The 25,090-nt window shown below is 36.1% G+C and overlaps 3 protein-coding genes across 8 annotated transcripts; all 3 read right to left on the bottom strand.

The window, feature by feature from the left end:
- Positions 1 to 270: 270 nt before the first annotated feature.
- On the bottom strand, positions 271 to 4,751 carry LOC309489173 (uncharacterized protein; the record flags this gene model as incomplete). 4 transcript variants are annotated; one of them, XM_082157756.1, is made up of 4 exons in its annotated part: positions 271 to 1,123; positions 2,674 to 3,069; positions 3,162 to 3,350; positions 4,615 to 4,751. In XM_082157756.1, the coding sequence occupies 3 exons, from the start codon at positions 3,343 to 3,345 to the stop codon at positions 1,080 to 1,082; spliced, it is 624 nt and encodes a 207-aa protein (XP_082013882.1). In that variant the 3' UTR covers positions 271 to 1,079. The 4 variants fall into 4 exon arrangements, with proteins under 4 accessions (XP_082013882.1, XP_082013880.1, XP_082013881.1 ...); XM_082157754.1 differs by having other exon boundaries at positions 3,162 to 3,346; positions 4,615 to 4,730; XM_082157755.1 differs by having other exon boundaries at positions 3,162 to 3,346; positions 4,496 to 4,719.
- A 128-nt stretch (positions 4,752 to 4,879) lies between these two features.
- htatsf1 (HIV-1 Tat specific factor 1) lies at positions 4,880 to 11,869 on the bottom strand. Its single transcript, XM_082157752.1, has 10 exons — positions 11,794 to 11,869; positions 10,258 to 10,422; positions 9,967 to 10,141; positions 9,660 to 9,707; positions 9,310 to 9,464; positions 8,633 to 8,796; positions 8,395 to 8,491; positions 6,928 to 7,017; positions 6,677 to 6,814; positions 4,880 to 5,408 (listed from the first exon to the last, which is right to left on the bottom strand). The coding sequence occupies exons 2-10, from the start codon at positions 10,420 to 10,422 to the stop codon at positions 5,118 to 5,120; spliced, it is 1,323 nt and encodes a 440-aa protein (XP_082013878.1). The 5' UTR covers positions 11,794 to 11,869; the 3' UTR covers positions 4,880 to 5,117.
- Positions 11,870 to 11,939: 70 nt separating this feature from the next.
- adgrg4b (adhesion G protein-coupled receptor G4b) lies at positions 11,940 to 24,073 on the bottom strand. Of its 3 annotated transcripts, none has more exons than XM_082157745.1 (29): positions 23,633 to 24,073; positions 23,264 to 23,346; positions 22,519 to 23,172; positions 21,375 to 21,642; positions 21,261 to 21,291; positions 21,135 to 21,178; positions 19,891 to 20,039; positions 19,560 to 19,754; positions 19,326 to 19,469; positions 19,148 to 19,221; positions 18,964 to 19,046; positions 18,831 to 18,864; positions 18,633 to 18,655; positions 18,365 to 18,513; positions 18,147 to 18,270; positions 16,572 to 16,681; positions 16,023 to 16,227; positions 15,421 to 15,589; positions 14,742 to 14,888; positions 14,529 to 14,654; positions 14,406 to 14,451; positions 14,194 to 14,297; positions 13,889 to 14,010; positions 13,426 to 13,694; positions 13,234 to 13,339; positions 12,871 to 13,151; positions 12,688 to 12,789; positions 12,448 to 12,612; positions 11,941 to 12,359 (listed from the first exon to the last, which is right to left on the bottom strand). In XM_082157745.1, the coding sequence occupies exons 1-29, from the start codon at positions 23,635 to 23,637 to the stop codon at positions 12,208 to 12,210; spliced, it is 4,164 nt and encodes a 1,387-aa protein (XP_082013871.1). In that variant the 5' UTR covers positions 23,638 to 24,073; the 3' UTR covers positions 11,941 to 12,207. The 3 variants fall into 3 exon arrangements, with proteins under 3 accessions (XP_082013869.1, XP_082013871.1, XP_082013870.1); XM_082157744.1 differs by having other exon boundaries at positions 19,326 to 19,754; positions 21,375 to 21,454; positions 21,545 to 21,642; XM_082157743.1 differs by having other exon boundaries at positions 11,940 to 12,359; positions 19,326 to 19,754.
- Between the last annotated feature and the right edge of the window lie 1,017 nt (positions 24,074 to 25,090).

The following is a 25,090-nucleotide window of genomic DNA, read 5'->3' as shown; positions in this document are numbered from 1 at the left end:
AAGTATGTAAATGTGTAAAGTAGATACAAAAGGACTATATTTATGTGGGATTTATTAAACAAATGGTCACATGTCTAATCATTCTGAAAATAGACTACTGTATACTATTCTTGGAAATATTTGAGGAAATTCATCAAAAAAGCCTTTAGCTGTTTTGTCATACTCATATATGAAAAGTGAGGGACTGTGGCAGGGAAATACATCATTGCCCGAGGATAAAAAGTGTGAAAAGGTTTTAAGAAAACAGGTTTGTAAAGAAGAAATTCAACATTTGAACAATTTAGAGGACATTTATTTTTGGTTTGCTCATGTCACATTCAGCATTGCATGAACTATGCTTTGCTTTCTGTGTAACCTGCTCTGAAGAGTTTAAACAATTGTACATGAAGTTTTGAAGGGTCCCCGAAAGTATGAGGATCTTTTCAGAGAGAAAAGGAACTATATAAAAAAATTTTTTTGTCAAATGACAACAGTTTTTTTTACAGCTTACAGTAAAAATATGAACTTTCAAAACAGCATATAATACAAAAAGAAAGTTTAGTAAAACTACACTGAAAAAAAATTATTCGTTGAATTTAATTTAAAAAAAAAGTATGGTAAATGGTTGCACACAATTGATTTTATCTACATTTAAACAAATGCATTAAGTTGAACTAAAATTGATTAAGTTCAACTTAATGCATTTGTTTAAATGTAGCTAAAATCAATTGTGTGCAACCACTTACCATCATTTTTTTTTATTAAATTCAACGAATCATATTTTTCAGTGTATGATTGTATTACAAATCATATAAATAGACTTTACTTCCTCATTCATCCAGCTAAGAGAAGTGAACTATTTCCAATCAGGTTTTTTCACTTATGTTCTATTATAAGATAGCGTATTCACATGCTCACGGCTAAAAGAAGCAATTAACTGCCATTCATCTCTGAGGAATGTTTGACACCATGAATATAATGGTTTGAGTCACTTTACCGAATGTCCAAAAGCATTTTTAAGCTTACATAATAATGTAAACACAGGCAGTCTTATGCTGAAAATGTATTTTCGTCATACTGTAAAGCTAAAAATCTCTTCTTCAATACCAGTACAAATCCTTATTGATTTCTGAGACAGGCACACCTGAAAAACACAAAATAATACAAATAATCTATCCACATAAACAAACAGAGTAAACAAATGCACTGCATGTTAAGCTGCATCCGAATATGCATAAATCCCTACTATATAGCCGTTTCTTTACAAAGAGACATCGCCAACAGTATGTGTAATAGAACATACTTTTTTAACAGTCATGAAATTAGAATAAGTAATTACTTATTTAAAGAAGCTACTCAGAAATTGAGACGTGACAATCACATTTAAAGCAACTGTACATTTTTCATCAATATATATCAGTTTCAACCCATTCACGGACCATGAAAACGACGAAAAATGCTGTATTATGTATGCCAGGCCAGTAGTTGGCGATGCCACTCTGTAAAGAAACACTATGCCCCTATTGACTGAACACAATACAAATGTGCATGATGTCACCGTTTTCGCAAATACGCATTTTTGTAGTTTACACAGACAATAACTGAATAGTTAAAAAAAATTGCACAACTCTAATGGGCCATTTACACTACAGGTTTCAACTAAAAACTGTAATTTTTTGTGCGTTTTGGCCATTTATTTACACGACAACAGCGTTTTGGGTCCTGAAAACACAAACTTTTGAAAACGGGTTTCAAAGTCCAAGTTTTTGAAAACGATACAGTTATCGTTTAAGCGCAAACTACAAAAACACAAATTTGTGAAAACGGTGACGTCATGCCATATTAGGTGTTCAGTATATAGGTGTTTAGTGTTTCTTTACAAAGTGACAGCGCCAACTACTGGCCTGGCATACATATATACAATTTTTAGTCGCTTTCACAGATCCGTGTGAACAGGGATCTTTACTTTACTTTATTGTGTATTTTTACAGGGACAATGCACGATTAAGCGTAATTGCACAATGAGAGCACATGGATTTAAAAACAAATAATGAAGTGCACAGATAAATAATTTACAGTACTGCAAAAATCCATTAAAAAACAAATCAATATTTCGTGCCTATGTAGGCAGGCCTATTTAATAATTGTTGGTTAATAGCCATTTAACACTGATAATGTATGTACATTTAGCATTGCATTATCACAAAACAAACCACTTCAGGGTTATAAAGGCTGATCTAATCATCTGTCTTAGTTTGTTTTGCGATCAAGAACGGCAGACTTTTCATTATCCCTTACTTAAAGGGATACTCCACTTTAAAATGAAAATTCTGTCATCATATACTCACCCTCATGTTATTTCAATCCTTTGTGAATTTCTTTCTTCTGCTGACCAGAAAGGAAGATATTTTGAAGAATATACCAGGCAGTTTCTGGTACCATTGACTTCCATAGTATTTTTTTCCTACTATGGAAGTCAATGAGACCAGAAACTGTCTGGTTACTGACATTCTTCTAAATATCTTCCTTTCTGTTCAGCAGAAGAAAGAAATTCATACAGGTTTGAAACAACATGAGGGTGAGTATATGATGACAGAATTTTCATTTTAAAGTGGAGTATCCCTTTAACGATGTATACCCTTGCATTAGATGCATCTGTGAACGAACAGTAAGCAATGGCATAAGTTGCAATACCTGAATCTAGGCCGATCCTGCTTCCAGACACATCTTTAAAGGCTGTCCCAGAATTCCACTCTGGTCTGGTATCTGATTTTGAGAAGGGCGAGATCATGTTGCCCCCTGTTGGGCGATCCATTTGTAACAGATTCAGGTAAGAGCTGGCGCTGCCCTCAGCAACCATGGGCGGTTGGTAGAGTATTTGAGGCAGTTCAAAGCCTGTGCTCTGTCTGGGTGGACAGGGCCAGAGGGAGGATGAGGATGATAGTCCTGAGGGATTCACGATAACTCCCTGGGATGGAGCTGTGGCGTCCATGGATGTCAATTGGGTCAACTTTGAGGAGCCAGAAGAGTGTGTGTACTTAGATGTTAGACCAGGAAAAGCCCATGGTGATGATGAAGATAGGCGGGCATCTGGCATAAGAAAAGCATATATTTAGATGATTGATTGATTGATTGATAGATGATAGATAGATAGATTGATTGATTTACTGGCATTAACACACCAGATTTGGGAGTCCTGTTGCTTTCCTTGGCTTTAGTGCTGAGGTCTTTTGGTGTGGTGGCTTTGTTCAGGGCACGGAAGAAGTGCTCATCCACGGCAGTGTTGATATCACCTTGATAGTATGTAAACAGCTGAGGAGAATCTTTACACTCCTCTGAGTGCTCTAACCGTCTGTCCTCCATCATCCTGACTTAGGGATACAATATTTATTTTTTTACAAAATGGGTTTCATTTGTGTTCCCCGTGTACATATGTGTAGAGTACTTAACATTGAAATAAATCTAGCATTTTGAATTTATTCTCTCTAATTTATTCATCATAAAAAGAATGAAGTTGTGCATCAACCCTATTGTATTTCCCCTTTTAAAGCAATTTACTGTCCCATACATTAAAATAAATAAATAAAATGGTTAACATTGTAATAAGACCAATCTTTCAAAAATAAACTCTCCAGTTAAAATCTTACCATGTTACAATGATTTTGTATAGGAAAATTAAGTGGATATAAGCCTAATGGATGTAAATATCAGCATTTAACTGATAATGTGTAATTCTTCATTGAGCACAACGCTTGTACTGTTAAATGAAACTGTAAATCTGTCGACCCTGGTACCTTTCTAAAGGCATTACTTTGATCCAATATTATTGTTTGAAAGTTTGGGGTCAATACGATTTTTTTTTTTATCATCATCAAAAGTGATGGTAAAAACATTTACAATGTTACAAAATATTAATATTTTATATAAATGCTGTCCTTTTGTTTTTTCTATTCATCAAAAAATCCTGAAAAACAATGCATCGTGTTTTGCACAAAAATAAAACAATGAACGCACAACTGATTTCAACATTGATAACAAGAAATGTTTTGTGAGCACCAAATCAGCATATTAGAATGAATTCTGAAGGATCAAGTGACACTGAAGACTGGAGTAATGATGCTGAAAATTCAGCTTTGCCAGAATAAATTTAATTTTAAATTATATTAAAATCAAAAATTTATTTTAAATTGTACTATTTCATGACAATTTTTACTATGAATTTAATTAAATAAATGCAGCCTTGGTGAGCATAAGAGCCTTCTTTCAACAACATAAAATCTACCAACCCCAAACTTTTGAAAAGTAGTGTATATTAAAATGTATGAATGTAGCTTGAGATGGCAAAGTACAGTTTATTAATATTTAAACATTACTTATTTGATAGAAAACTGGACAGTGCAACAAAATAGTTGAGGAAAAACAAACGAAATTACCCATTTCATTTAAAGAATCTCTTTTAGACTAGTTATAAACAGAGAACAGCAAAAGATTTTAAAAAGACAAAGATGAAACCCACATTTATAAATAGGTAGTTTCTATTTATCCTCTAAAGCACTCCTTCCTCAAACTGAAACAGGACTTCTGCTGCATTCAGAAAAAAAATCTAATCCTCGAAACATTCAACACGCTGCTTACCGAACTGAATCCAGCGCACATCCAGCCACCGATCGCACTAAAACAAAACCAATGTGATACTTTGTGCGGGAGGTTGTGCGCTGAGAAATGTGCCCGAGCGAGTTGAACAAGGTCATCTCAAACAGATAACATCATAGCTGTCATTACGCTTACACGGAATTACACTGGGCTTGTTTTTTTTTGTTCCCATATAAACCAAAAATCTTTTCTGTGGCAAAGTTTATAAGAAACGTCTTTTTCACGAAAGCAAGAAACAATGAAGAGGTCACAAAATGTGTTTTTACTATAAAACTATTAACAGAAGTTCAAAATGATTCGGACAGTGACACACATTAGCATGAAGGAAAGTGATAATCACACAAATGATTATTTGCAGTTAAATTTCCATCAATGGTGAAATGCACTGGCATGTCATGGGAACAATAAAAAGGAGACCACTGTATATTGATGTTGAGATGTTTGAGCAAGAGACATTAAACAAAAGTTCTGTTTTCTCTCCACATCTACGCATCTTCATCATCACTTCCTGCTAAACTGCTATCGGTCGACAGCATTCCTCCTTCCTCCTTGTCCTCCTCCTTGTCCTCCTCCTTGTCCTCCTCCTCATCTTTCCCCTCCTGTGGTTGTGCGGTGCATTCGTTTGTACCCTCCTCCTGTTGAGTCGGTTCTGCTGCTTCTTGTGTGCTGGAATTCTGTTGTTCTGCTGCTTTTGAAGGGTCCGCTTTAGATCCGTCACCCAGGAAAGAGGACCAGCTTTTCAGTCTCTCTTCTCGTTCTCGTGAGGTTTCCTCAACCTGTGTGACCAGAGCCAAAAAGTGAGGCAAAAAAGCAGAAGAAAATAGAACCGATTTGAACATTTAAGTTTTCATTTTATAAATAATTATTTTTTATTTCACTAAACATTTATTTTATCTCAAGTTACAATTTATGGTTTTTATTCATATTTTGAACTATTTCATTTTAAATGTAAAGTTTTAGTATTTTTGTTGTGTATTTGTTATTTTTATTAGATTGCATTTTTTATCTGTCTATATCGTTTTTAATAACTCTTAACATGCAGTTAAACTAAATGACACTTACATTTTTTATTTTTTTAATCATTTATTTTATTTCAAGAAACACATTTTTCTTTTAAATGGTTTTAGTCAACTATACTGACCCTGAAACTGACTCTTAACTTTCTTAATATACATCTCTGGTCTTATTGTGCATGTGATTACAAAATAAAAAATGTTTGTGTTGGTTTAATCCATGTAATAACTTTCCTTTTCTGATGACATCATGCAGACTGTAATGTTAATTAACAGCCAAATAGCTATTTAGAGACAGTTTTAGCAAACCCACATTCGGTTTGTATTCAATGCCAACTTCTCGTGATTCAGCAAATTCCTGAATCAGATCGAGGAAGTAAACTCTGTAGCAAATTACAATTCTTCATAACTTAAAGGGATAGTTCACTTTGAAATTAAATTTTGGTATGTTTTAGCTTACCTCAAGGGCATCCAAGACGTAGGTGTCTTTTTTTCCGCAGTAGTTTCAATTTTGATATTTTTAGGTCAAACCGTTCTTGTCTGTCAGTCATTTAATGCAGGTCGATGGTCACTGTCTCAAAGAGCATGCACAGAGTCCAAATTAAAACAATTCTGATCTGAGAGCGCGGGCGGGTATAGATATATACAATAGATTCCGCATTGGCTACGGTTTCGCAGTAGCCAATGTGACATCTAGTGTATATATCTATACCCGCCCGCGCTCTCAGATCACTTGGACATGGCTGTGTTCAAGAGGTAAAAACGATATAAATACTTACGATGGGGAATTGTTTAATTTGGACGATGGGGAATTGTTTTAATTTGGACTCTGTGCATGCTCTTTGAGACAGTGACCATAGACCTGCATTATATGACTGACAGACAAGAACGGTTTGACCTAAAAATATCAAAATTGAAACTACTGCGGAAAAAAAGACACCTACATCTTGGATGCCCTTGAGGTAAGCTAAAACATACCAAAATGTAATTTCAAAGTGAACTATCCCTTTAAAACAGGCTGAGTATTTTACCTGGTAGTCAGTTACACCGTCCCACGGCTGTGCTGATAGTTTCCTCCCTCCAAACCAGCGTCCATTCAGAGCCGCCTGACACATGTCCGCCTCATCAGGTTCCTTAAAAGCCACGGATGCCACTCCATCAGGGTGCCTCTGTTTCCAATGGAAGAAAGCAAAGAGTTAAGCATAAGAAATAGCAAAAAAAAGTTGTGTAAACATAATTAAGTTATCATAATAATTGTGGACAGAAGTAAAAAAGGACTTACGTCAAAGATAATGACCTTCTTCACTATCCCGAATTTCTCACATTCTGTCCGCAGATCATCTCTGTACTCATTCAGAACCAAAGGATCCTCCTGCATGACACATATGGTGCAGCTCTTTTTTAGTTAAATGTTTGGACACATTTGATTACATTTATATTCTTCATTATCTTAAAAAAAACATTTGATCTAAAGGCTTAAAAGATTGAAATGGGCTTTGTAGACAAATATAAGTGGTCCCTAACTGGTACTAAAATTTTAATAAAAAAATCTTGAAAGTTGGATGAGGTTGTACTGAATAATGAAGGAAAAGCAACCAAACAAGTTTCTAAAATACATGTGAACCCTTTTCAAATGTTTAAAAAGCATCCCAGGATGCACTTCATGATGTTTGTTGACGTTTTAAATGTCCAGAGTGTACAGAGCTAGAATCTAGTACACTCTTGAAGAAGCTACAATTTAACATGGCTTTGATTTGTTTAACATTTGCAGTCAATTCCTATTAATCTTACTTCATATGTTTTGATCACTTGCTATTATTTAAAAAATGTGAAAATAGTAATAATAAAGAGTGATTAGGAGTTTCTAAATGATTAATGGGGTAGTATACACACTACTGCTCAAAAGTTTGGGGTTAGTAAGTTTGCTCTTGCTCACCAAGGCTGCATTTATTTGATAAAATACAGTAAAACAGTAGTAGTGACATAATATTACAATTTAAAATAACTTAATAAAAAAAAATAAAAAAATTATTTAAAATTTAATTTATTCCTGTGATGGAAAAGCTGAATTTTCAGCATCATTACAGAAATTAAATTGATTTGAGATACAAATCTTTTGTATACGATGTAAAAGTATTCACTGAGACTTTTAATCAGTTTAATCGCTGAATAAAGGTATCCATTTCTTTAAAAAATCTTACTGATTCCAAACTTTTGAATGGTAGCTAGTTAAATTAGCCATATTATTTATAGTTGAATCACAAACATAGTTTCAGTTCAATCTTAGTATCAGTCTCATTTCTTAAACACAATTAAAAGATGTAGAAAGCATGAGGATCCTAGATTCGCAGATCCACACCTTCATTCCTGCTCTTCTCTGAGCCTTTAAGCTGCACCTACTTCAGGAATGCAGACAAACCTGCCTTGAGCTCTGACGCAGAGACGTTTCACGGGTACAGAGAAACTCAACAATGCCGTAGCTCTAAACTGTTCCTAACCAAAAGCATTTCTGTAATTAACTTTACACATCTTGAATACCAGTGCAAGGCTAAACATATTCTGTGCTGTAAAAAGAAAATTCTGTAGATCTGGTTTCAGCTGCAGCAAAAGACATTTTACAAATGCTCTTTTCCATGCAGATGTCACTCAATGTGAAGTGTTGCCAACAAAATGTTCTATTCAATAACATCTACGATATGTTCAAGTGTTTCTTCTGGGTGTGTCGGTATGTTCTGAGATTGGCTCTTACCTCAAAGTCACTGGGATGAAACATGTTTTGAATGATGAGAACTTTTTCATGCCTTTTGCGAGCGTCCATGGCCTTCTCCGGCCTCCAGTCCAGCTGCCTGATAATCATAAATGACAAGTGTCAGTCGTGTCTACAACAACACAAAAAATATGATGCTGATTAAGCAGAGCATTGTTGCACTATGTGTCAGAATTGACTACATTGAGCCACACAGGATTCAGCTAGAAAAGGTTTGTACTTTTGTTGCATCTGGAGCTTTTTGCGGTACTCTTTGTTCTTTTTCTTCTTCTTGTTGGCGTCATATTGTCCTTTGAGCTCGAATCGCGCTGCCTCCACGTGCAGTCGGTAGCCCCGAATCTCAGACTCATCCAAGAGCCGCTCGGCAAGAGCCACAGACTCTTTCTGCAGGGAATAATCAAATTAAAATGTTTGTCTGCAAATTATATAAATACACATGACATGTCAAGCATGTTAAACCGTTTTAAAACTAAAACTATTCAAAATAGCATTTGTTCATTGAAATCAAGCTGAGATCAAATTAAATATAAATATTAGATTAAAAACTTAATCTAACAACTTAATCTAACAACTAACTAAAGTAATATAGGGCGAAGATGAAGTGCTAAAATTACAACAACTACAAATAAAAATACATACTATATATATATATATAAAGCCAAATCGAAAGAGTTTAAAAAAAAACTAATAAAAATGACAAAAGCACATAACAGAATTGCTTAAACTAAAATCTAATAAATAAAAACTGCAATTATACAAATAAAGGCTAATTCAAAATAATAATAAATACTATAAATAATACTAAAATAACACTGCACATCAAACGTGTATGTGTTTTTATTTGAAATATATATAGAATATTTACATGTACATGATCATAATGTTATAATGACCAACCTTCAAGTAGCAGCAAAGTCCATCTCCTTTTTGGTTCCCATCCTTGTCCCTGTAGAGCTTGATTTTATATTCTTCTGTGACAGGATCACGCATGATAATTCCACATTTGGACATAATCTCCACAAACTCATCAGGAGTTATGTCTAGAGGAAGACCTAGCAGAAAGACACATGCACTGAAAAACACTTCATGAACTGAATAGTTGATTATCAGTTCTTATTTAAACCAACCAACTGATTTAAAAAGTAGATATGGCCACTAGAGGGAGTCATACCAGTATTTACAACATGATATTTATATTAAAAACATGTAGTAATCTAATCTAATCTAATAATGAGGACATTATTTACCTGTCACATAAACATTTGTGTTTTTGTCCTTTTCAACTTCAAACCAGCCTGTAAAATACAATACATATTTGTTTATTTGTTAATATAGTTAGAATACAAAACATTTATGTCAAGTCACCTCGTTTTATATAGAGCTTTATACAATACAGATTGTGTCAAAGCAGCTTAACAGTGATAACAGGAAAATAATGCATTTCGGCTGATCAGATGAAGTAAATTCAGTGTTGACATTGTAAAGATCATCAATTATTAAATTAGTTAATCTATAAAGCAGTTATTAGGTAAATGATTATGAATATCTTCTAACCTGGGTCTGCTTTTCTTTTCTCTCCTTTCTGAGCGCCTTCCTTAGTTGTGTCCTGGTCCGAGCTCTCCTCCGTCTTCTTGGGCTCCTCTGGAGGGGCCGCAGCGGACGGATCAGGGGCCCCTTCCTCGTTGAATCCATAGTTTGCTTGATATGCTGCGATGAAATCATCATTTATCTATAAAGAAAGCAAATAACATGAACTTTAATGCAGAACTTACAGCGAATCAGCTCTGATCGGGTTATTAAAACAGACATTGTGTAAATGTAGTATTTTGTTTGGTAATGGGAGACCTTTGGAAACCATGCTCTCTTTTCATGGTCCCAGTCGTACGCAGTGCCGTCTTCTGGGTCGACGTACGTGAGTGGATCATCTCCACCCTCTTTCTTCTGTTCATACAGCTGCTGCAAACGGAGCTGCTCGTGGAACTCTTTATTACCATCCGAGTCCCTGCTCATCTACAGAAACAAAGACAAGATGGAGATATTTCACTGAAGTGTGCCATTTGGGACAGGGCCATACTGATGGGTTCATATGAGGATTGCTGATGGGTTCATATGAGGATTTCAAACACCGGAATAAAATAAAACCGCTGGTAAACAATGCTAACGTTACATTTACATCAGGAAATCTATTCAATGACCATCACTCATTAGTTAACAAGAAAGAAAAAAGAAAAAAACTCTAGAGGGGAGCATTTTAATAAATATCTGCATTAGATTACATATTGATTATTTTTTACTTAACCTGTTCATTCATTTTTACATATTTATCATTCATCATTTAGGCTAATTATTTAATGTAGGTTATTTTTAAATAGGACTAAATCTGTCATGAAAATAAGTTAGGCTATTACTACCATCGTTTAAATCACCAACAAATTGTAGAAACATTATTCTGTTATTAAAAAGTTGATATAAAAAAATGCCTTACGTGTCATTTTAATGTTTCAACAACTCTGTATTATTTGAGTGTTGGTTATTAAATACATTTGATGTATCACTTGATTATTATTAAAACTGTATTTTAATTTTTGGTGTCGGTTTTCAGACATGTGCATCCTGAATTTTCATGTCGGTGCATCACTCGTATAAATGTATTTACACAGGAATTTATAAATGTATTTTACAGTTCATTGCTAAACAATGTGATTTATGTGCATACTACCTAGTTTTATAAATATAATTTAATCTGCATATCAACCTGACAAATTACATAAAAGAAACGCAAGTAGTATAGAAAAAGAATAGATATTGAAATCAATGCAGGTTACCCCTTCCCCCCCGTTGTTTTAGTGTGCCAGCCTAGGATTTTTACTGTCCCCCTTTGGCCACCCCATTAAAATGTCCTGGAGGCGCCACTGTCCACTACTCCATCTGGCCGCTTCTTCTCCATCCTCGAGCCCCTCGCATTGATTACTCTGATCGAAACCGTTTGACGGAGCGGACGTGAGCCGAACCGTAGCGTTGCCAGTAGAGACTAGTAGATTCATGATTTATTATCGAATGCCGGATTCGCTGTGGTACAATGAGCAGGCAATAACATAAAATAATTTAAAAAATATTTTTTTTGGTAAATAATATTAAATAAATACAGGGCAGCGGGCCAAACTAGTCACCAGGCCACCGGGAATTCTCCCGGTACTCGCGGTGGCCAGTCCGGGCCTGGATGAGACAGAACTAACCCACATAAATCCGCTTATGCCGAGTTGACGGGGTAACAACACAACTGTTCCTAGGCGTATTTAGAAAAACAGCACGGTCTACATTTGATATATGAGGCAAACAGCAAAAATACACCGCTTTAATGATTAAAAAAAGACAACCCACCTTTTCCAATGCCGTGCCTACAAAACATAAATGTTGCACTTCCGAGGGTAACGCGCATGTCCAACACTTTACGTCATCCGGAATGCAACTGTCGCGCTTGTGTGTAGTTCCGCCTTAAGGTTTATCTCAGTACTAATAGCTTACGATTTTCATTCAAATCCATTTTTTAGACTTTATTGCAGATTTATTATGGAAACTTACAGGTCATTCCACATTTTTACAAACAAATCATACATTTACATAATTTCCGTTTTAGATAGTACAGCATATGATAGGATATAATTTGAGGAATCTGTTTTCAACATGTTTATTTGTTTATTTATTTTTCTGAAGAGCCAAATGTCATTTTAAAACTGAAAGTTTCTAGAAAAACACGTGCTTTGGTACAGAGCAACAAACAAAAAACAGTCACATTTATTTGGAATAGATATCTGTGTTGAATCCATTCTTCCATGGTCTTGAAGGAAACTCAAGCCCACTTCCTGCAGCAGGAGATGCATCACGGGGAAGAACCGACAGTCCTGCCCTGGCTCTTGGTATTACCAAACTGTTTTCATATACTAATCCTACCACAGGAAAGGTTAAGACAAGCAAATGTAAAAGATTTGAACATTATATCATCAACAAAATATCTTATTGGTAACAACATCTTACCGAGGTCAGGTCTTGTGATAGTCACCTGACGTTGGCTGGATTCTGAGGAAACCGTTGAGCTCTGAGTTGAATTAGACTTGATGGATCTCACAGATGCCATGAAGGGAAACGTATTTGGTGGATTGGGTTTGTGTTTGGGAACCACAGTTGCAGTTTGGCTCCATTCTGAAAACAATCACAAAGTTAGTGCTTGTGCTTTCCATGATGATTAATATTGCGAGGAAGAAATTTGTGCTTTACCAGAGTATTCCTGCAGCTTGAAAGCTCCACAACATAAATGTATTCTCCATTGCTTCCGTACGTTTTCCTTCATGAGACAGTGGAACACAAAAATGAAGAATCCTGGAACAAATCACAACATAGAATATTAATAGATTGGATTGTAAAGCTGAATCTAAATGAATCTGATGTGCTCTTTCTCACCTTGAAGGGTGTTCAGTATGGAGAACAGGTAGAGGAAGAACACTTTGACAGGACCCCAAGCGAGAAAAGCCACAGACCAGGTGAGACCCAATAAAAAGGTAAGGCTCGCCACAGCCCGCAGGTCTTTCCAGATCCCACTTCGGGTGCCAGCAGGTTGATTGACTTGCATATTTCGGATCTGGATCAAAACCACTAAGAAGATGGAGCCATTGCACAGTAGTATGAAGGCTATGTAGCTCACTACTGATATGTAAAAAACCACATCATTTTGTACCCAGCAGCTGAAAAAGAAAGGCATGACAATTATTTACTTACATTTGACACTATAGTAAATTTGAAATGCTGTTCTGTTACTTCACTTACAACATTTCAGAATCATCCAGTGTCATTTGGGAATCACTCATGGTGTTCATGCCATATGCATCTCTCTTTATAGCCAGCACAATGCCACATATAAAAAGTGGAATCCCTGTGCAAAGACATAATGGTTGTTAAATTAATTAATTAAAAACATAAATCTGTCTCTGACTGTTTTAATAAGCTTAAATATCTCACCCCAGCCAAGCACGCAGAATTTCAAGATGTATGAGGGCACATAAACATTGAAAACTTTGACCAAAGCAAAGTACATATTCACAGCCCCCAAGCCCATCCAGGTAAAGGAAGTCAGTAAGAAATAGTGTAAGGTCACCGCCACAGCAACGCATAGGCCGTATATGCCAAAAGAAGAAATCCAGGAATTCAGTAGGAACACCAGGTTCAGTCCCAGCAATGCAATGGACAGGTTCAACAGAATTTTGGATGGGTAGTCTCTTCTTAACTTCCTGTATTAAGATGCAATGCATCCAAAGTCAATGGCAAAGAAATGTAACATGAAAAATGACTTTTAAAATATAAAGTTTATTGTAAAACTGTTTGAATAGACATGACAATATGGCATATCCATTGTGGCAAACATTATAGCAATGCATGTATGCTGCAATGCCATTTATTAACATAAAATATGAAAGCATCTTACTCTAAGAGGGTGTATGTTAGCACTGTGATCCCAAGAAAGCATGAAGACAATCCACAGCCCATGTATGTAATAATAGTGAGGATTCTTTCATTATTTTCATCAATAGGAGTTCTGGACACGTCCTTAAAAAGTAAAAAAAAAAAAAAAAAAATCTTGGCTTAATACATAAAATATTCAAATGCTATTGAATCATTATTATTATTATTTATAAAGCCAATATATTTTATATATTTATTGTATTATTATTATTATTGTATTTATATACTATTTTTCAAACTAATAAAGTAATTGTAATTGTGTCGCACCAGCAGCACTCCAAAGTGGGTCATGTGGTCACAAAGACAGGTTGTGTATTCTTTGCTGATATTATACGTCCAGCACCCCTTTGGACTCCATCCTCCATATCCATCTAAAATAGTACATTCATAAATCCACCGACATAAATACACTTATGAGACATAGCACCTAATGTATGAAGAATCATAATGTATTCATTCATTTAGTACAAGTGACTTGCCATTCTTATTGAAATCCCAGTATACACACTGGACATTCTGGTCCTTCTGTCAAAGGTAAAGACAGTTACATTTTTTCTGCCAGTGTTTTTTAATTCCTGGACATTTCTAAGAACTCCACTTACTTTCTTAGTTGTTAGATGGCGCAGAGTGATTGCAACATATTCTTTTAGGTTTTCAATGGGTCCTGTGGCATTTGTCACACTTGCAGACACCACATAAGTGTTCAGTCTTTTCATATCTGGGTCTTTCTGTGGCAAATTGACAAAATGTAGCGTGTCAAAATAGTGTCACAAATAAACTGTAAAATGAACATCTGCCTCAGTAACTGAACTCACCTTTGTTCGAAAGAGAGTTGGAACACCATAAAATTGAAACTGAATACGGGGGCTGGTATCATTTACGATTGGGAATCTGTCTTGTATTTCAGAGGGAAGAGAAATGAAGGCCACTGTACCATCAAAAGGCTGCTGGTTGATATAAATCTATAGAAGAAAACATAAGATTTGATCATTGTGTGACTTTTAAGATGTCTTACATATATTATTCATTATATTAGATAGGAAAAAGTATAAAATAGAAATGTAGTAGCATTCAAAGCTCAATGCTTGTGATGATGATTAATATATTATTTTATACTGTATTATATTATATTATGTATTGTAAAGTTGTTTTCTATTTTAATATATTTTAAAATGTAATGTATTCCTCTGATGGCAAAGCTGATTTTTCAGCATCATCGCTCCAATTTTTAGTGTCTTATGATGATCCTTCAGAAATCATTCTAATATGCTATTGCTTATTATTATTAATGTTAAAAACAGTTGTGCTGCCTAATATTTTAGGGGAAAATTCAAAAGATTTATTTAAAATTGAAATCTTTTGTAACATTATAAATGGCCTTACAGTCACTTTTGATCAATTTAATGCACCCCTGCTAAATAAGAGTATTAATTTATAAAAAAAAATAAAAAAAAATTATACTGACCTCCAACTATTAAATGTAATTGTGCTTACCTCAGGGTTTAAGCCTTTGTTTGTGGATGAGACTCCAAAGGTGAGGTTCTGGAAGTTTTCTTGGTCAATATTGACCACTGATATTGCCAGGGCAGAAGCTGTTAAACTGACTGAGTCTCCATTGAGCCCTACCATCTGGTGTCCAACAGCCTCTGTGATGTTCAGAATACTACACAAAGACAGGATTTTCTGTTTAAATGGTTAGTATAAAATCTCCCAGTAAAATCCTCACATAAAACATCAGACCTAATTTAATATGTAGTTACGCACAACGTATTTCACGGCCAACCACATCAATGAAATAATTTATTATATTGGTTTTATTACTTTTACTGTAATAAAAATCAAGCAAATATATTAAATAAACATTCAATGTCACACACAGCCACTGATTTTTATAGTGTACAAACTGTATATTCTATCTTACACTATCCCTACCCCTAAACCCAACCTTTTGCTTTTCAAAAAACATCACTTAGTATGATTTATAAGTTGTTATCTTCATGGGGACCAAACAATGTCCCTATAATGGGACATTTTGTCCCTATAATGTAGAGTTTACCAGGACACACACACACACACACACACACACAAACACACACCTGTTGGTAAAAGGTAGCAGGTCGCTTTTAGACTCCAGGATGTCAGATGTGATGTTGAGGATGACCCCTCCCAGCGGAGGTGTGATCACGCTAACGTGAATCACATCGGCTAGTTTATTCAGTATCGTTAAGAGCTCGTACTCATCCAGAAATTCGCTCTCATGTATCAAGTCCTTAATAATGATCAGAATATCTTCTGCATTGTCTAATAGGGAAAAGCATAAGGGAGTGTTTTGAAGAAATGCGCATATAACATAATATATCAGGATGATATAGAGGCTAATGTGTTAAAATAGATTTCTACACTCTTAAAATTTACTTATTGGCATTAATGGTTCCGTGAAGAACCTTTAACAGCAACAGAACCTTTCCATTGCACAGAAGGTTCTTTATAGTGGAAAACAATTCTTTAGATTATTAAGATGTACTTCACACATTTTGGTTCTGGAACTTTTGAAAACTGGGGAACCCAAAATGGTTCTTCTTCTTCCTTCTATTTACTTTAACAGGAAGCTTGTGTATCTAATATGAATTCTAAGAAGGGTTTACCATTAGTGACTGTAATGTTCTCCAGATCTGACACACTGTTGACCACAACCTGACACTGGCCCAGGTCTGGAGACTTCCAATGAGCATTGTTAGAGTTTGCATCCAGAAAACTATGGGAGACGGGTGAAACAGTCACAATCAATAAACATATCAAACCATGAATTATTTCATTTCATCAAATTCCTCTAATAATTAGTTCAGAGCTGCCTGACTCCAAGATACAAAACATTATTTAATGCTCTTCAGGTTCAGGGTACCTGTCTATCTGTTTTATGGCTGTAAATAAATCTGAAACGACTGGAACATTGTTGAAATGCAAGAGATTGTTTAACCTCTGCAAATGAAATCGATCATACAAACAGTTCTGACGTTAATGGTACCACCATATGGAACATACATATGTGATTAATTGGTTTACAGCAGCCCCATTAAATATTAAATCAAATGGCTTCCTCTTTTTAGAGTTGGTGATTAGGAGCAACAACCCTGACAGTGGATTTATTCTGAAATTAAGGTTTCATTAAGCAGAAAGGCAACTATGAACTGGCAGTGTTATAATGATTTAATGCAATTATTGCAATATGATCAAAGATTAAGTTGCTGTGCCTCTAGTGGCACCAAATGAAACCGCATTCAGTTGTTAGAGACAATGGGCCCTATTTTAACGATCTAAGCACATGGTCTAAAGCGCACGGCGCAAGTGCACTTAGGGCGTGTCCGAATCCACTTTTGCTAGTTTAACGACGGGAAAAATGGTCGGTGCGCCCAGCGTATGGTCTAAAAGGGTTGTCTCTATTCTCTTAATGAGTAATGGGTGTGTTTTGGGCGTAACGTGCAAAAAACAATCAGAGTGTAATTTCCCATTCCCTTTAAAAGTCGTTTGCGCTCGCCCCATGGCGGATTCGCTATTTACATGGCTCATTTTACAAATGGAAAGACTGAACTACGGGACAAGCCATCTAGACCATCTACGGGACAAGCCGGATTCTACCATACCTTTATGTATACGAACACTAATTATGGAAACTTTAAGCAGAACATTGAATTTGTTCTTCGAGGAACCGTTGAGGCAATGGGCCTTATCATACACCCAGCGCAGCGCCAAGCGCAACGCAAGTGTTTTTTGCTATAGTTTCCGCCTGACGCAGTTATAATTTTCACGTCCAGCGCCACGTTGTTTAAATAGCAAATGCATTTGATGGGTCCACAACGTGCTTACACACTGCTTATTACACACACAGGGACGCGTAGCAGCACAAACATGCCAAATAAAAATAAAAGGTTTCTAATGTAAAAGATTAATATAAGCAAGGAAAATAATTCTTCCCAGAACTTCAAAATAATACTTCCCAGAACTTAAAAAAAAAAATGTTTCATAACTAAATGGGAATGTTGGGAAAACAATACTTTTGCTGGGAATGGCGTGAATTATTCTAAATTATGTTTGGTGCTGCTGCAGAAATTACACACTTTACCATTAAGCTCATGTTCTTTTGGGTTGGAAGCAATTTATAACATCAATTTTGTTTTTGAAAAATTTAATATTTTCAAGAGATTTACAAGAGAGGCTCTTACCATTCCCTATATGCTGACTTTTCAGGGTTTCCTTTACAGGGGAGTGAGGTGATGCGCTGAACCCCAACTTGGGGCCATTTAAAAAGCCCCTGTCTGGTGTGATGGTTGTGTTCAGGACATGGCCCTGTTTTTGGAGATGAAGAGAGTTATACTGAGAATGAATCATGATCTGATTCCCTCATCATCAGATTTTTCTTTTCTTCAGATATAGCACATACCAATATAAGAAATTACAATTTCCTGAGGTTGGGCATCCAAGCATACTGATTCACTGGTGTATGGTTTCTCCAGAAGCCAGTGAATCTGTTTTTGTGTGTCTACGATGTTTGAGGAAGTTGTTACCTGAGCATGAAAGACACAGCTATGGCTGGAAACAAGCCATATCAGATAACCACATTAAATCATGTTGTACGTTCATAACAATTATTATTCACTATTGTTTACTTTTCTTCAATTGCTGTTGAGATCTTGTAATAAAGATCGCACCTTGTTTTTGAGAACTGGGGATGCTGCGAAACAAATGAACAAGATAATAGGAAATATAGTTATTTTGTGTATCTAAGAGATAGATAGATAGATAGATAGATAGATAGATAGATAGATAGATAGATAGATAGATAGATAGATAGATAGATAGATAGATAGATAGATAGATAGATAGATAGATAGATAGATAGCATGTACCTTTCTAACCACTTTGGATGATTTTGTTTCCACACTGCAAACACAAATCAGACATGCATGTTTAAAATAAAATCAATAGTGTGTCTTGGGATTGGGTCTGTTCTCTGCAATATAACAACCAAGACTGACTAACCTTCGTTTTCGTGCACGTTTTGAGGAGGTCACGAGTTTGAAGTGCAACACAGATATTCCTTTACTAGAAAGAGTTTCATTAAGCTGTAATGATGATAAAAAACACAACTGAGATACGTTACCTGTTTCCAGTTTGACATGCAACACGTCTGGATAAATTCAGGTTTACTTTGTTGAGATCTTACCCAGGTTTCAATTATATTCTTAGGGTCACCAGAGCCTTTTATAGTCACATTGACGATGACATTGAAATAACTATCTATTTACAGGACAGAGACATTATTAAATATGCCACACTTCACAAGAGCAGTAATTGTAAAAAAAAAAAAATAATAAAAAAAAAAAGATATTGTAATTCTTTACCTGATATTATTCCTCCAGGTGAAACTGTAGAAGAGAATGTAGTTGTATTTAATGTAAGGCTTGTGGAGGATAAAACTGTTGTGTCTTTAATTGTCGAGGAACTTTCTGCCAGCGTTGTTTCCATGAATGGTGTGGAGATAGTGACTGTTGAAGATATGTTATGAAAAACAGTCAGATAGTCCTGTGTGTATCTAGAATTGAATATGCATATTACTGTTCTATTTCTGTACAGACTTGTTTCAGTGGAGGATGAAACAACTGCTGTTGTTGTTTCCACTTGTATGGGTGTTGTGCGTATTGTTTTTGCAGTATTGAAGATTTGAGTAGTCACAGGCATCGGCTGAGGAGTTGTGGTTGTTAGTGTTTCAGTCGTACGAGGCAAAGATGACGTCGCTGTTATTGGTGTAGTTGTGTCTGGTAAGAGATCCTCTAAAGAGAGATCAGATCATTGAAAACATGCATGCCTGCACTGGTACTTGTTAGATAAGAAAAATGCTTGACCATGGAAAATTGTTGATTTGGATGGAGATTATGCTTTATTTTCTTTGAGTACTATCTGATTTACCAATAGGGTATATGAAGATGGCATCAGGACTTGTAATTATTTCATAGTGGTCTATTTTGTGACGCTTGGCAAGGATCTCAGAGAGTTCATCCTGAATTTGTCCTACATCAGCACTAGGAATCACATTCAGGTGAGCCAAACAGTCAAACCTATGAAGAAACAAGAATGACATTCAGTAGTCAGTCTGCTTGTGCTATAGGGCGACATTTTGCAGGTGTTTAAACTTTAAGGGCCCTATCTTGCACCCAGCGCAATTGACTTTGTACACCGACGCATGTATCATTCCTATTTTGCACCCGCGCACAGCGGACTTTTCCCTCCACAGACGCACGTCGGTTAACTAAGAAATACACTTGCGCTCCCGGGGGCGGTTCAGCGCAAAGAGGAGGCGTGTTCCGGCGCAAACGTTCCCTCATGGTATTTTGCAGGTTTAGAAAACAATTGCGCCACTAACCAGGAAAAAATAGTTTAAAGTCAGTGGCGCGTTGCGCATGTTATTCATATGCTATTTTAAGGGTGCATGCTTGGCCATAATCAATGTAGCGTGTGCACAACGCGCACTTTGATTCTCTCATCTACACAGAAGCAGCAGTTTTCATTTTTGCAAATCATACATTATTACGATAGATAGATAGATAGATAGATAGATAGACAGACAGACAATTTATTATAAAAGCATAGCCTACATCTAACTTACACATTTACCCAAATTATCATACGCCTGTTTAACCGAAGTTAATTTGGGTGGGTTTCTCCATCCCCAATGTCCCTGACGAGAACGTCGGTCTCCTCGGCTGTGAACCGCTGCCGGCGCGCGCCTGGCAAATCCGCCGTTATAATAGGAATCCGCTTTAGAACAAGCGCGCCCGCTCTTAAAGGGAATGTGTGATGTCGCTCTGATTGGTTTATTTCACGTTACGCCCAAACCACACCTATGAATAATGAAGCTACTTCAGACCAACCCCTTTTAGATTTGCGCCGGGCGCAAGAGGCATTTATCCCGCCGGGAAAATAGCAACAGCGCCGGAGATCCGCCCACAAAGTTACTTGCGCTTTGCGCTTGACACTTGCGTTTCAGATCGTTAAAATAGGGCCCTAAAAGTTTTTAAAGATCATTTGTAAATACGTGATCATTTCAATATACCAAAATCAATGTACGAAAAGCACAAATGGTATCTAGAAAACTCTTTCAGATTGTGAATATCATTTAGAGGTGAAAAAGATGAAGAAGATAAAATCCTCACTGGCTGGCTCCAGGATTTGTCGCCAACAAGTTCATGGTTCCCTCCTGAAGAGAGAAATCTCTTAGTTAGTTTGATGAGCATGCAGATTTTTATTTTGTACAGATAGTCTTAATGCTACTGACGCACCTCTGCATTTCTACTGGAAAGTGTGTGTAAGCTGTAGAAAGACAACAAGAGTAAATTTAGATTCAGGCCTGACAACTTTTGTACTGTGTTTAGAGAGATATTACAAGATCTTACCCTACTAAAGGTTGCACTATGACTCTGTGCAAATATATATGTGTCTTCCTCAATTTTACCTCTTGCATTACATGTGTCAACTTGGAGAGAGGATAATATACAAATATTATTGACATTTTGTCATGTACTAATTGCAGTAAAAATTCAATATGCGTTTTGTTGTTGCTCACCCACTGATGTGCAACTTCTCTAGCATCCTCAGTGCTTGTTTTGCTTCCGTCTTCACGAAGGATGATAAACACTAATTTTACTTCATAATAACACCAGTCTGAAACATAGGAAATTGTGTGAGGCATAAAAAAGACCAATAAAGGTGGCATGGCGTATATACGACTGTAAATATTGAATAGGACACAATTTAGCAAACATAATTTAATTTTGTTTATATGGACATAATTTAATTACTTCAGCCAAAACGTACTAGCACACTAAATAGGGAACTCTGTTGTACTCCATTAATTTTGAAAACATTAGAAGCAAAAATCCTTTTTTCGTGGCCCTATTTTGATAATCTGTTGCTTAACATAAAACTAACCTACTATCATAAAAAAGTAGCGAAGAGACAAGCAAGGAATATTATTCCATTTTCTCATTTTACACAAACTGGACTGTTGATTTCGTAATACACGAGCGTTCAACCTTGTCCCCAGAAAAACACAGAACGTTCCCCTAACGTTTCCATTTGGTAATTTTTTTTGGGAACCAAATAAGAACGTTCTAGGAACGCTCTCTGTAGGTTCTCTTTTTATAACCTAAAGAGGACGTTCCCAGAACATCCCCTGCAGGTTATTATTTTATTACCTAAAGAGAACCTTCCCAGAACGTTTAAGTAATTACTGAAAAAATTAATAAAAAAATGACGCTCCACGTTAGGGACTTCAAGGCTGTGACCTCTTCACAGACACAGGGCATCTTATCAGAGCGGACGGACAAATAAATGACAGTTTCTTTGTTTTTACAACCAGTAAAGTAGAGCAAAAACATATAGTTTGGAAGATACATTTTTTGGACATTCCCATAAATTATTATTTTATTTCATATATATATATATATATCAATATCTTTTACAGGGTACCCTATTTGTGGAAAGGGCCATATATGTCCTATCAATAACAAATTTGGTGTGTGCATTTTTGCCTCTTACCACACTGTTGCGTAATGTCTTGTATAGGCTTGCAGTGCATGACATTGTCCCAGATTTGTTCCTCCCAATGCAGAACATCCCCATCAGTGCAGGTCAACCCTGAAATGTCCTCAGCGCTGCGTTCATGATTCCACACCCTGAACAAACTTAAACTGCCCTTCAGTTCTTTTCCTGTTTCAATGTTCATCTCGCCATTCGAAAAATTGTGGGCCACAGCTAAAGTCAAAGTGCCACCTGCGGCCACACTATGGTAGTCAGGGTACAGAGCCGTTTCTGTAGACTGTGCCTTTAAGTCCACCTTGGATCCATTAACATAGACTCTTGGCTCAGTCATAGACTTGGACCAGGTCATGCAAACTGAATGCCAGTTGTCCAAGAACACCACGGAAGATGTTGTCCAGACTCTTCCAAACATTATGATATTTAGGTTTGATCCAGAGCCCTTCATCCCTAGCTCTATGCGTGTCTTATCAGGGTGCAGGTACGTGAATGCGGTCCACTGCGCGCTGTTGATCTTCCTCTTTATGTTCACACACACACTGAGCTCTTTCAGGTCTTGTGTGATTGTGCGTTCATTTTTCAGTAGCCAGTATGTACAGTCCTTCTTCATGAAATCCACCTTCTTCCCCCACAGACTGTCATGTTTTACTGAATCTCGGGTGTAAAATGAAATGATGTAAATCATAACAAATCAACAAAACATAACAAATTGTGAATTTTTTTATATTTTGCACAACAATAATACCTCCATTCTTCAATGTTATTATACATAGAATGAGGACGATGAATAAAGCCTTAACCTGTTTATTGTGTTTTTCCATTCTCCACCTGACAAGAGGCGAGAAATAAAATTAAAGGTAAAAAAAGGAAGCAGAAAATGGTTTATTTCTAAGACAGTATCAAACTCCACTGCAACGGTCTAAAAGAGTTTTGTCAGCATTTTCCATACAAACCATTTATCATTTATTGAACATATTGCAATTAGATAGATACATACATAGATAGATATTTCAGTTACAAATATCAATTATTCAATCATTCTTGTATCTTTATGAAGGCAAAACAAAATTTAGATGTGACAGAATGCAAGCAAAATGAAACAATAGTTACTCACCACATTCAATATGTGCTAGTGTCAAATTTCCATGTAGGATATTTCTTCATTCAAGAGAGTACATCAACATGTATGTTGATTGATGTGAAAGGTATGACCATGAGAGAGATCTTGTGTTCATCTTTACAAGTTCCCCTGTCCTGAGTTATTCATTAAGCTCATCGATCATCCACTTATTCAGATTATGACCATCTTCATAAAGCCAAGTGCAGCTAAATGATCAGTCCGTATAGTTGTCATATGATTAGCAAACAACAGCTGCAACTTTGAGGTTAAGTCTATTTGTACAATTTCTCTCTCATATTTGCAAAATTTCATAGCATCGATGTAAACATATGCAATAAACCTAGAAGCACTTGTTTTTGATGGCCAGTAAATCACTTATGATAACGTCAAAATTCAGAGAACTTTATCCATGACGCTACTAATTGTAATACCAATGCTCTTGAACTCACCACTGTATAGTCCTACATTGGTGAGTTTGGAAATGTACATTACAACAGTGGTGTAAAGTATTTGAGTAGGCTAAATGTCATTAGTTACTTTAGTATCTTTTTGGCTACTTTGTACTTTGATTGAGTATCAAAGATAGTAGCAACTTTTACTCTCTTGACTACATTTTTGAATAAGTATATCCAGTACATTTGTGATGAGTAATACTCGTTATATTTTGCATGGCTTTTTGGAGTAGCATCTACCTGCAATATACCGGAGACTGCATTTTCAGGACCCTAGTCTTTTCTAGGACCCTAGGTTGTTAGGGTATTGTTAACAATACCACCTACCGAATTAGAGGACCAGCGACCGCATGTTTTTCTAGAAGATGCTGGACAACTATTAGAGTGTGAGCATCAAATGTGAATCAATTTTTATTTGTTTGAAGGATATCGGTTTACTTAGGGATAAGTCCCCCCAAAATGACAATTCTGTCATCATTTACTCACCCTCAAGTTGTTCTAAACCTGTATGAAAACCTCTTCTGCTGAACACAAAAAATATATATTTTGAAGAATGTCAGTAACCAAGCAGTTGATGGACCCCATTGACTTCCATATATATTTTTTTTTTCATACTATGGACCTCAATGAGAAGTCATACAGGGTGAGGGTGAGTAAATGATGACAGAATTTTCACGTTTGGGCGAACTATCCATTTAACTGAGATTTGAGTGTTTGCAGACGTTAAGAGGCTGTTCTGTCGACCTTGATTCATTGTGATTTTGAGGTGTTCAGTTTTATTTCGGCTTAGAAAAATAAACGTGATTGCTCTCCTCACACATCAACTGTTTCTTGTTTTTCACTGGCATATGTCTCTTATACTGTAGGTGTTGAGGACTAGTGCGTATGTCAGTGCAAGTTGCTTTCAGTTAAGACAGCTCAAACAAGCATTTTAGTCTAGGGCTAGGTTTAAACCTTGTCTGTAAAACCGGGCATAAGACTTTTACTCAATTAGTATTGG

Source organism: Leuciscus leuciscus, assembly GCF_965113295.1.
Source record: "Leuciscus leuciscus genome assembly, chromosome: 24".
NCBI classification, from domain to species: Eukaryota; Metazoa; Chordata; class Actinopteri; order Cypriniformes; family Leuciscidae; genus Leuciscus; species Leuciscus leuciscus.
The sequence above is the reverse complement of the archived record's forward strand: the minus strand, read 5'-3'. Positions and strand labels throughout refer to the sequence as shown.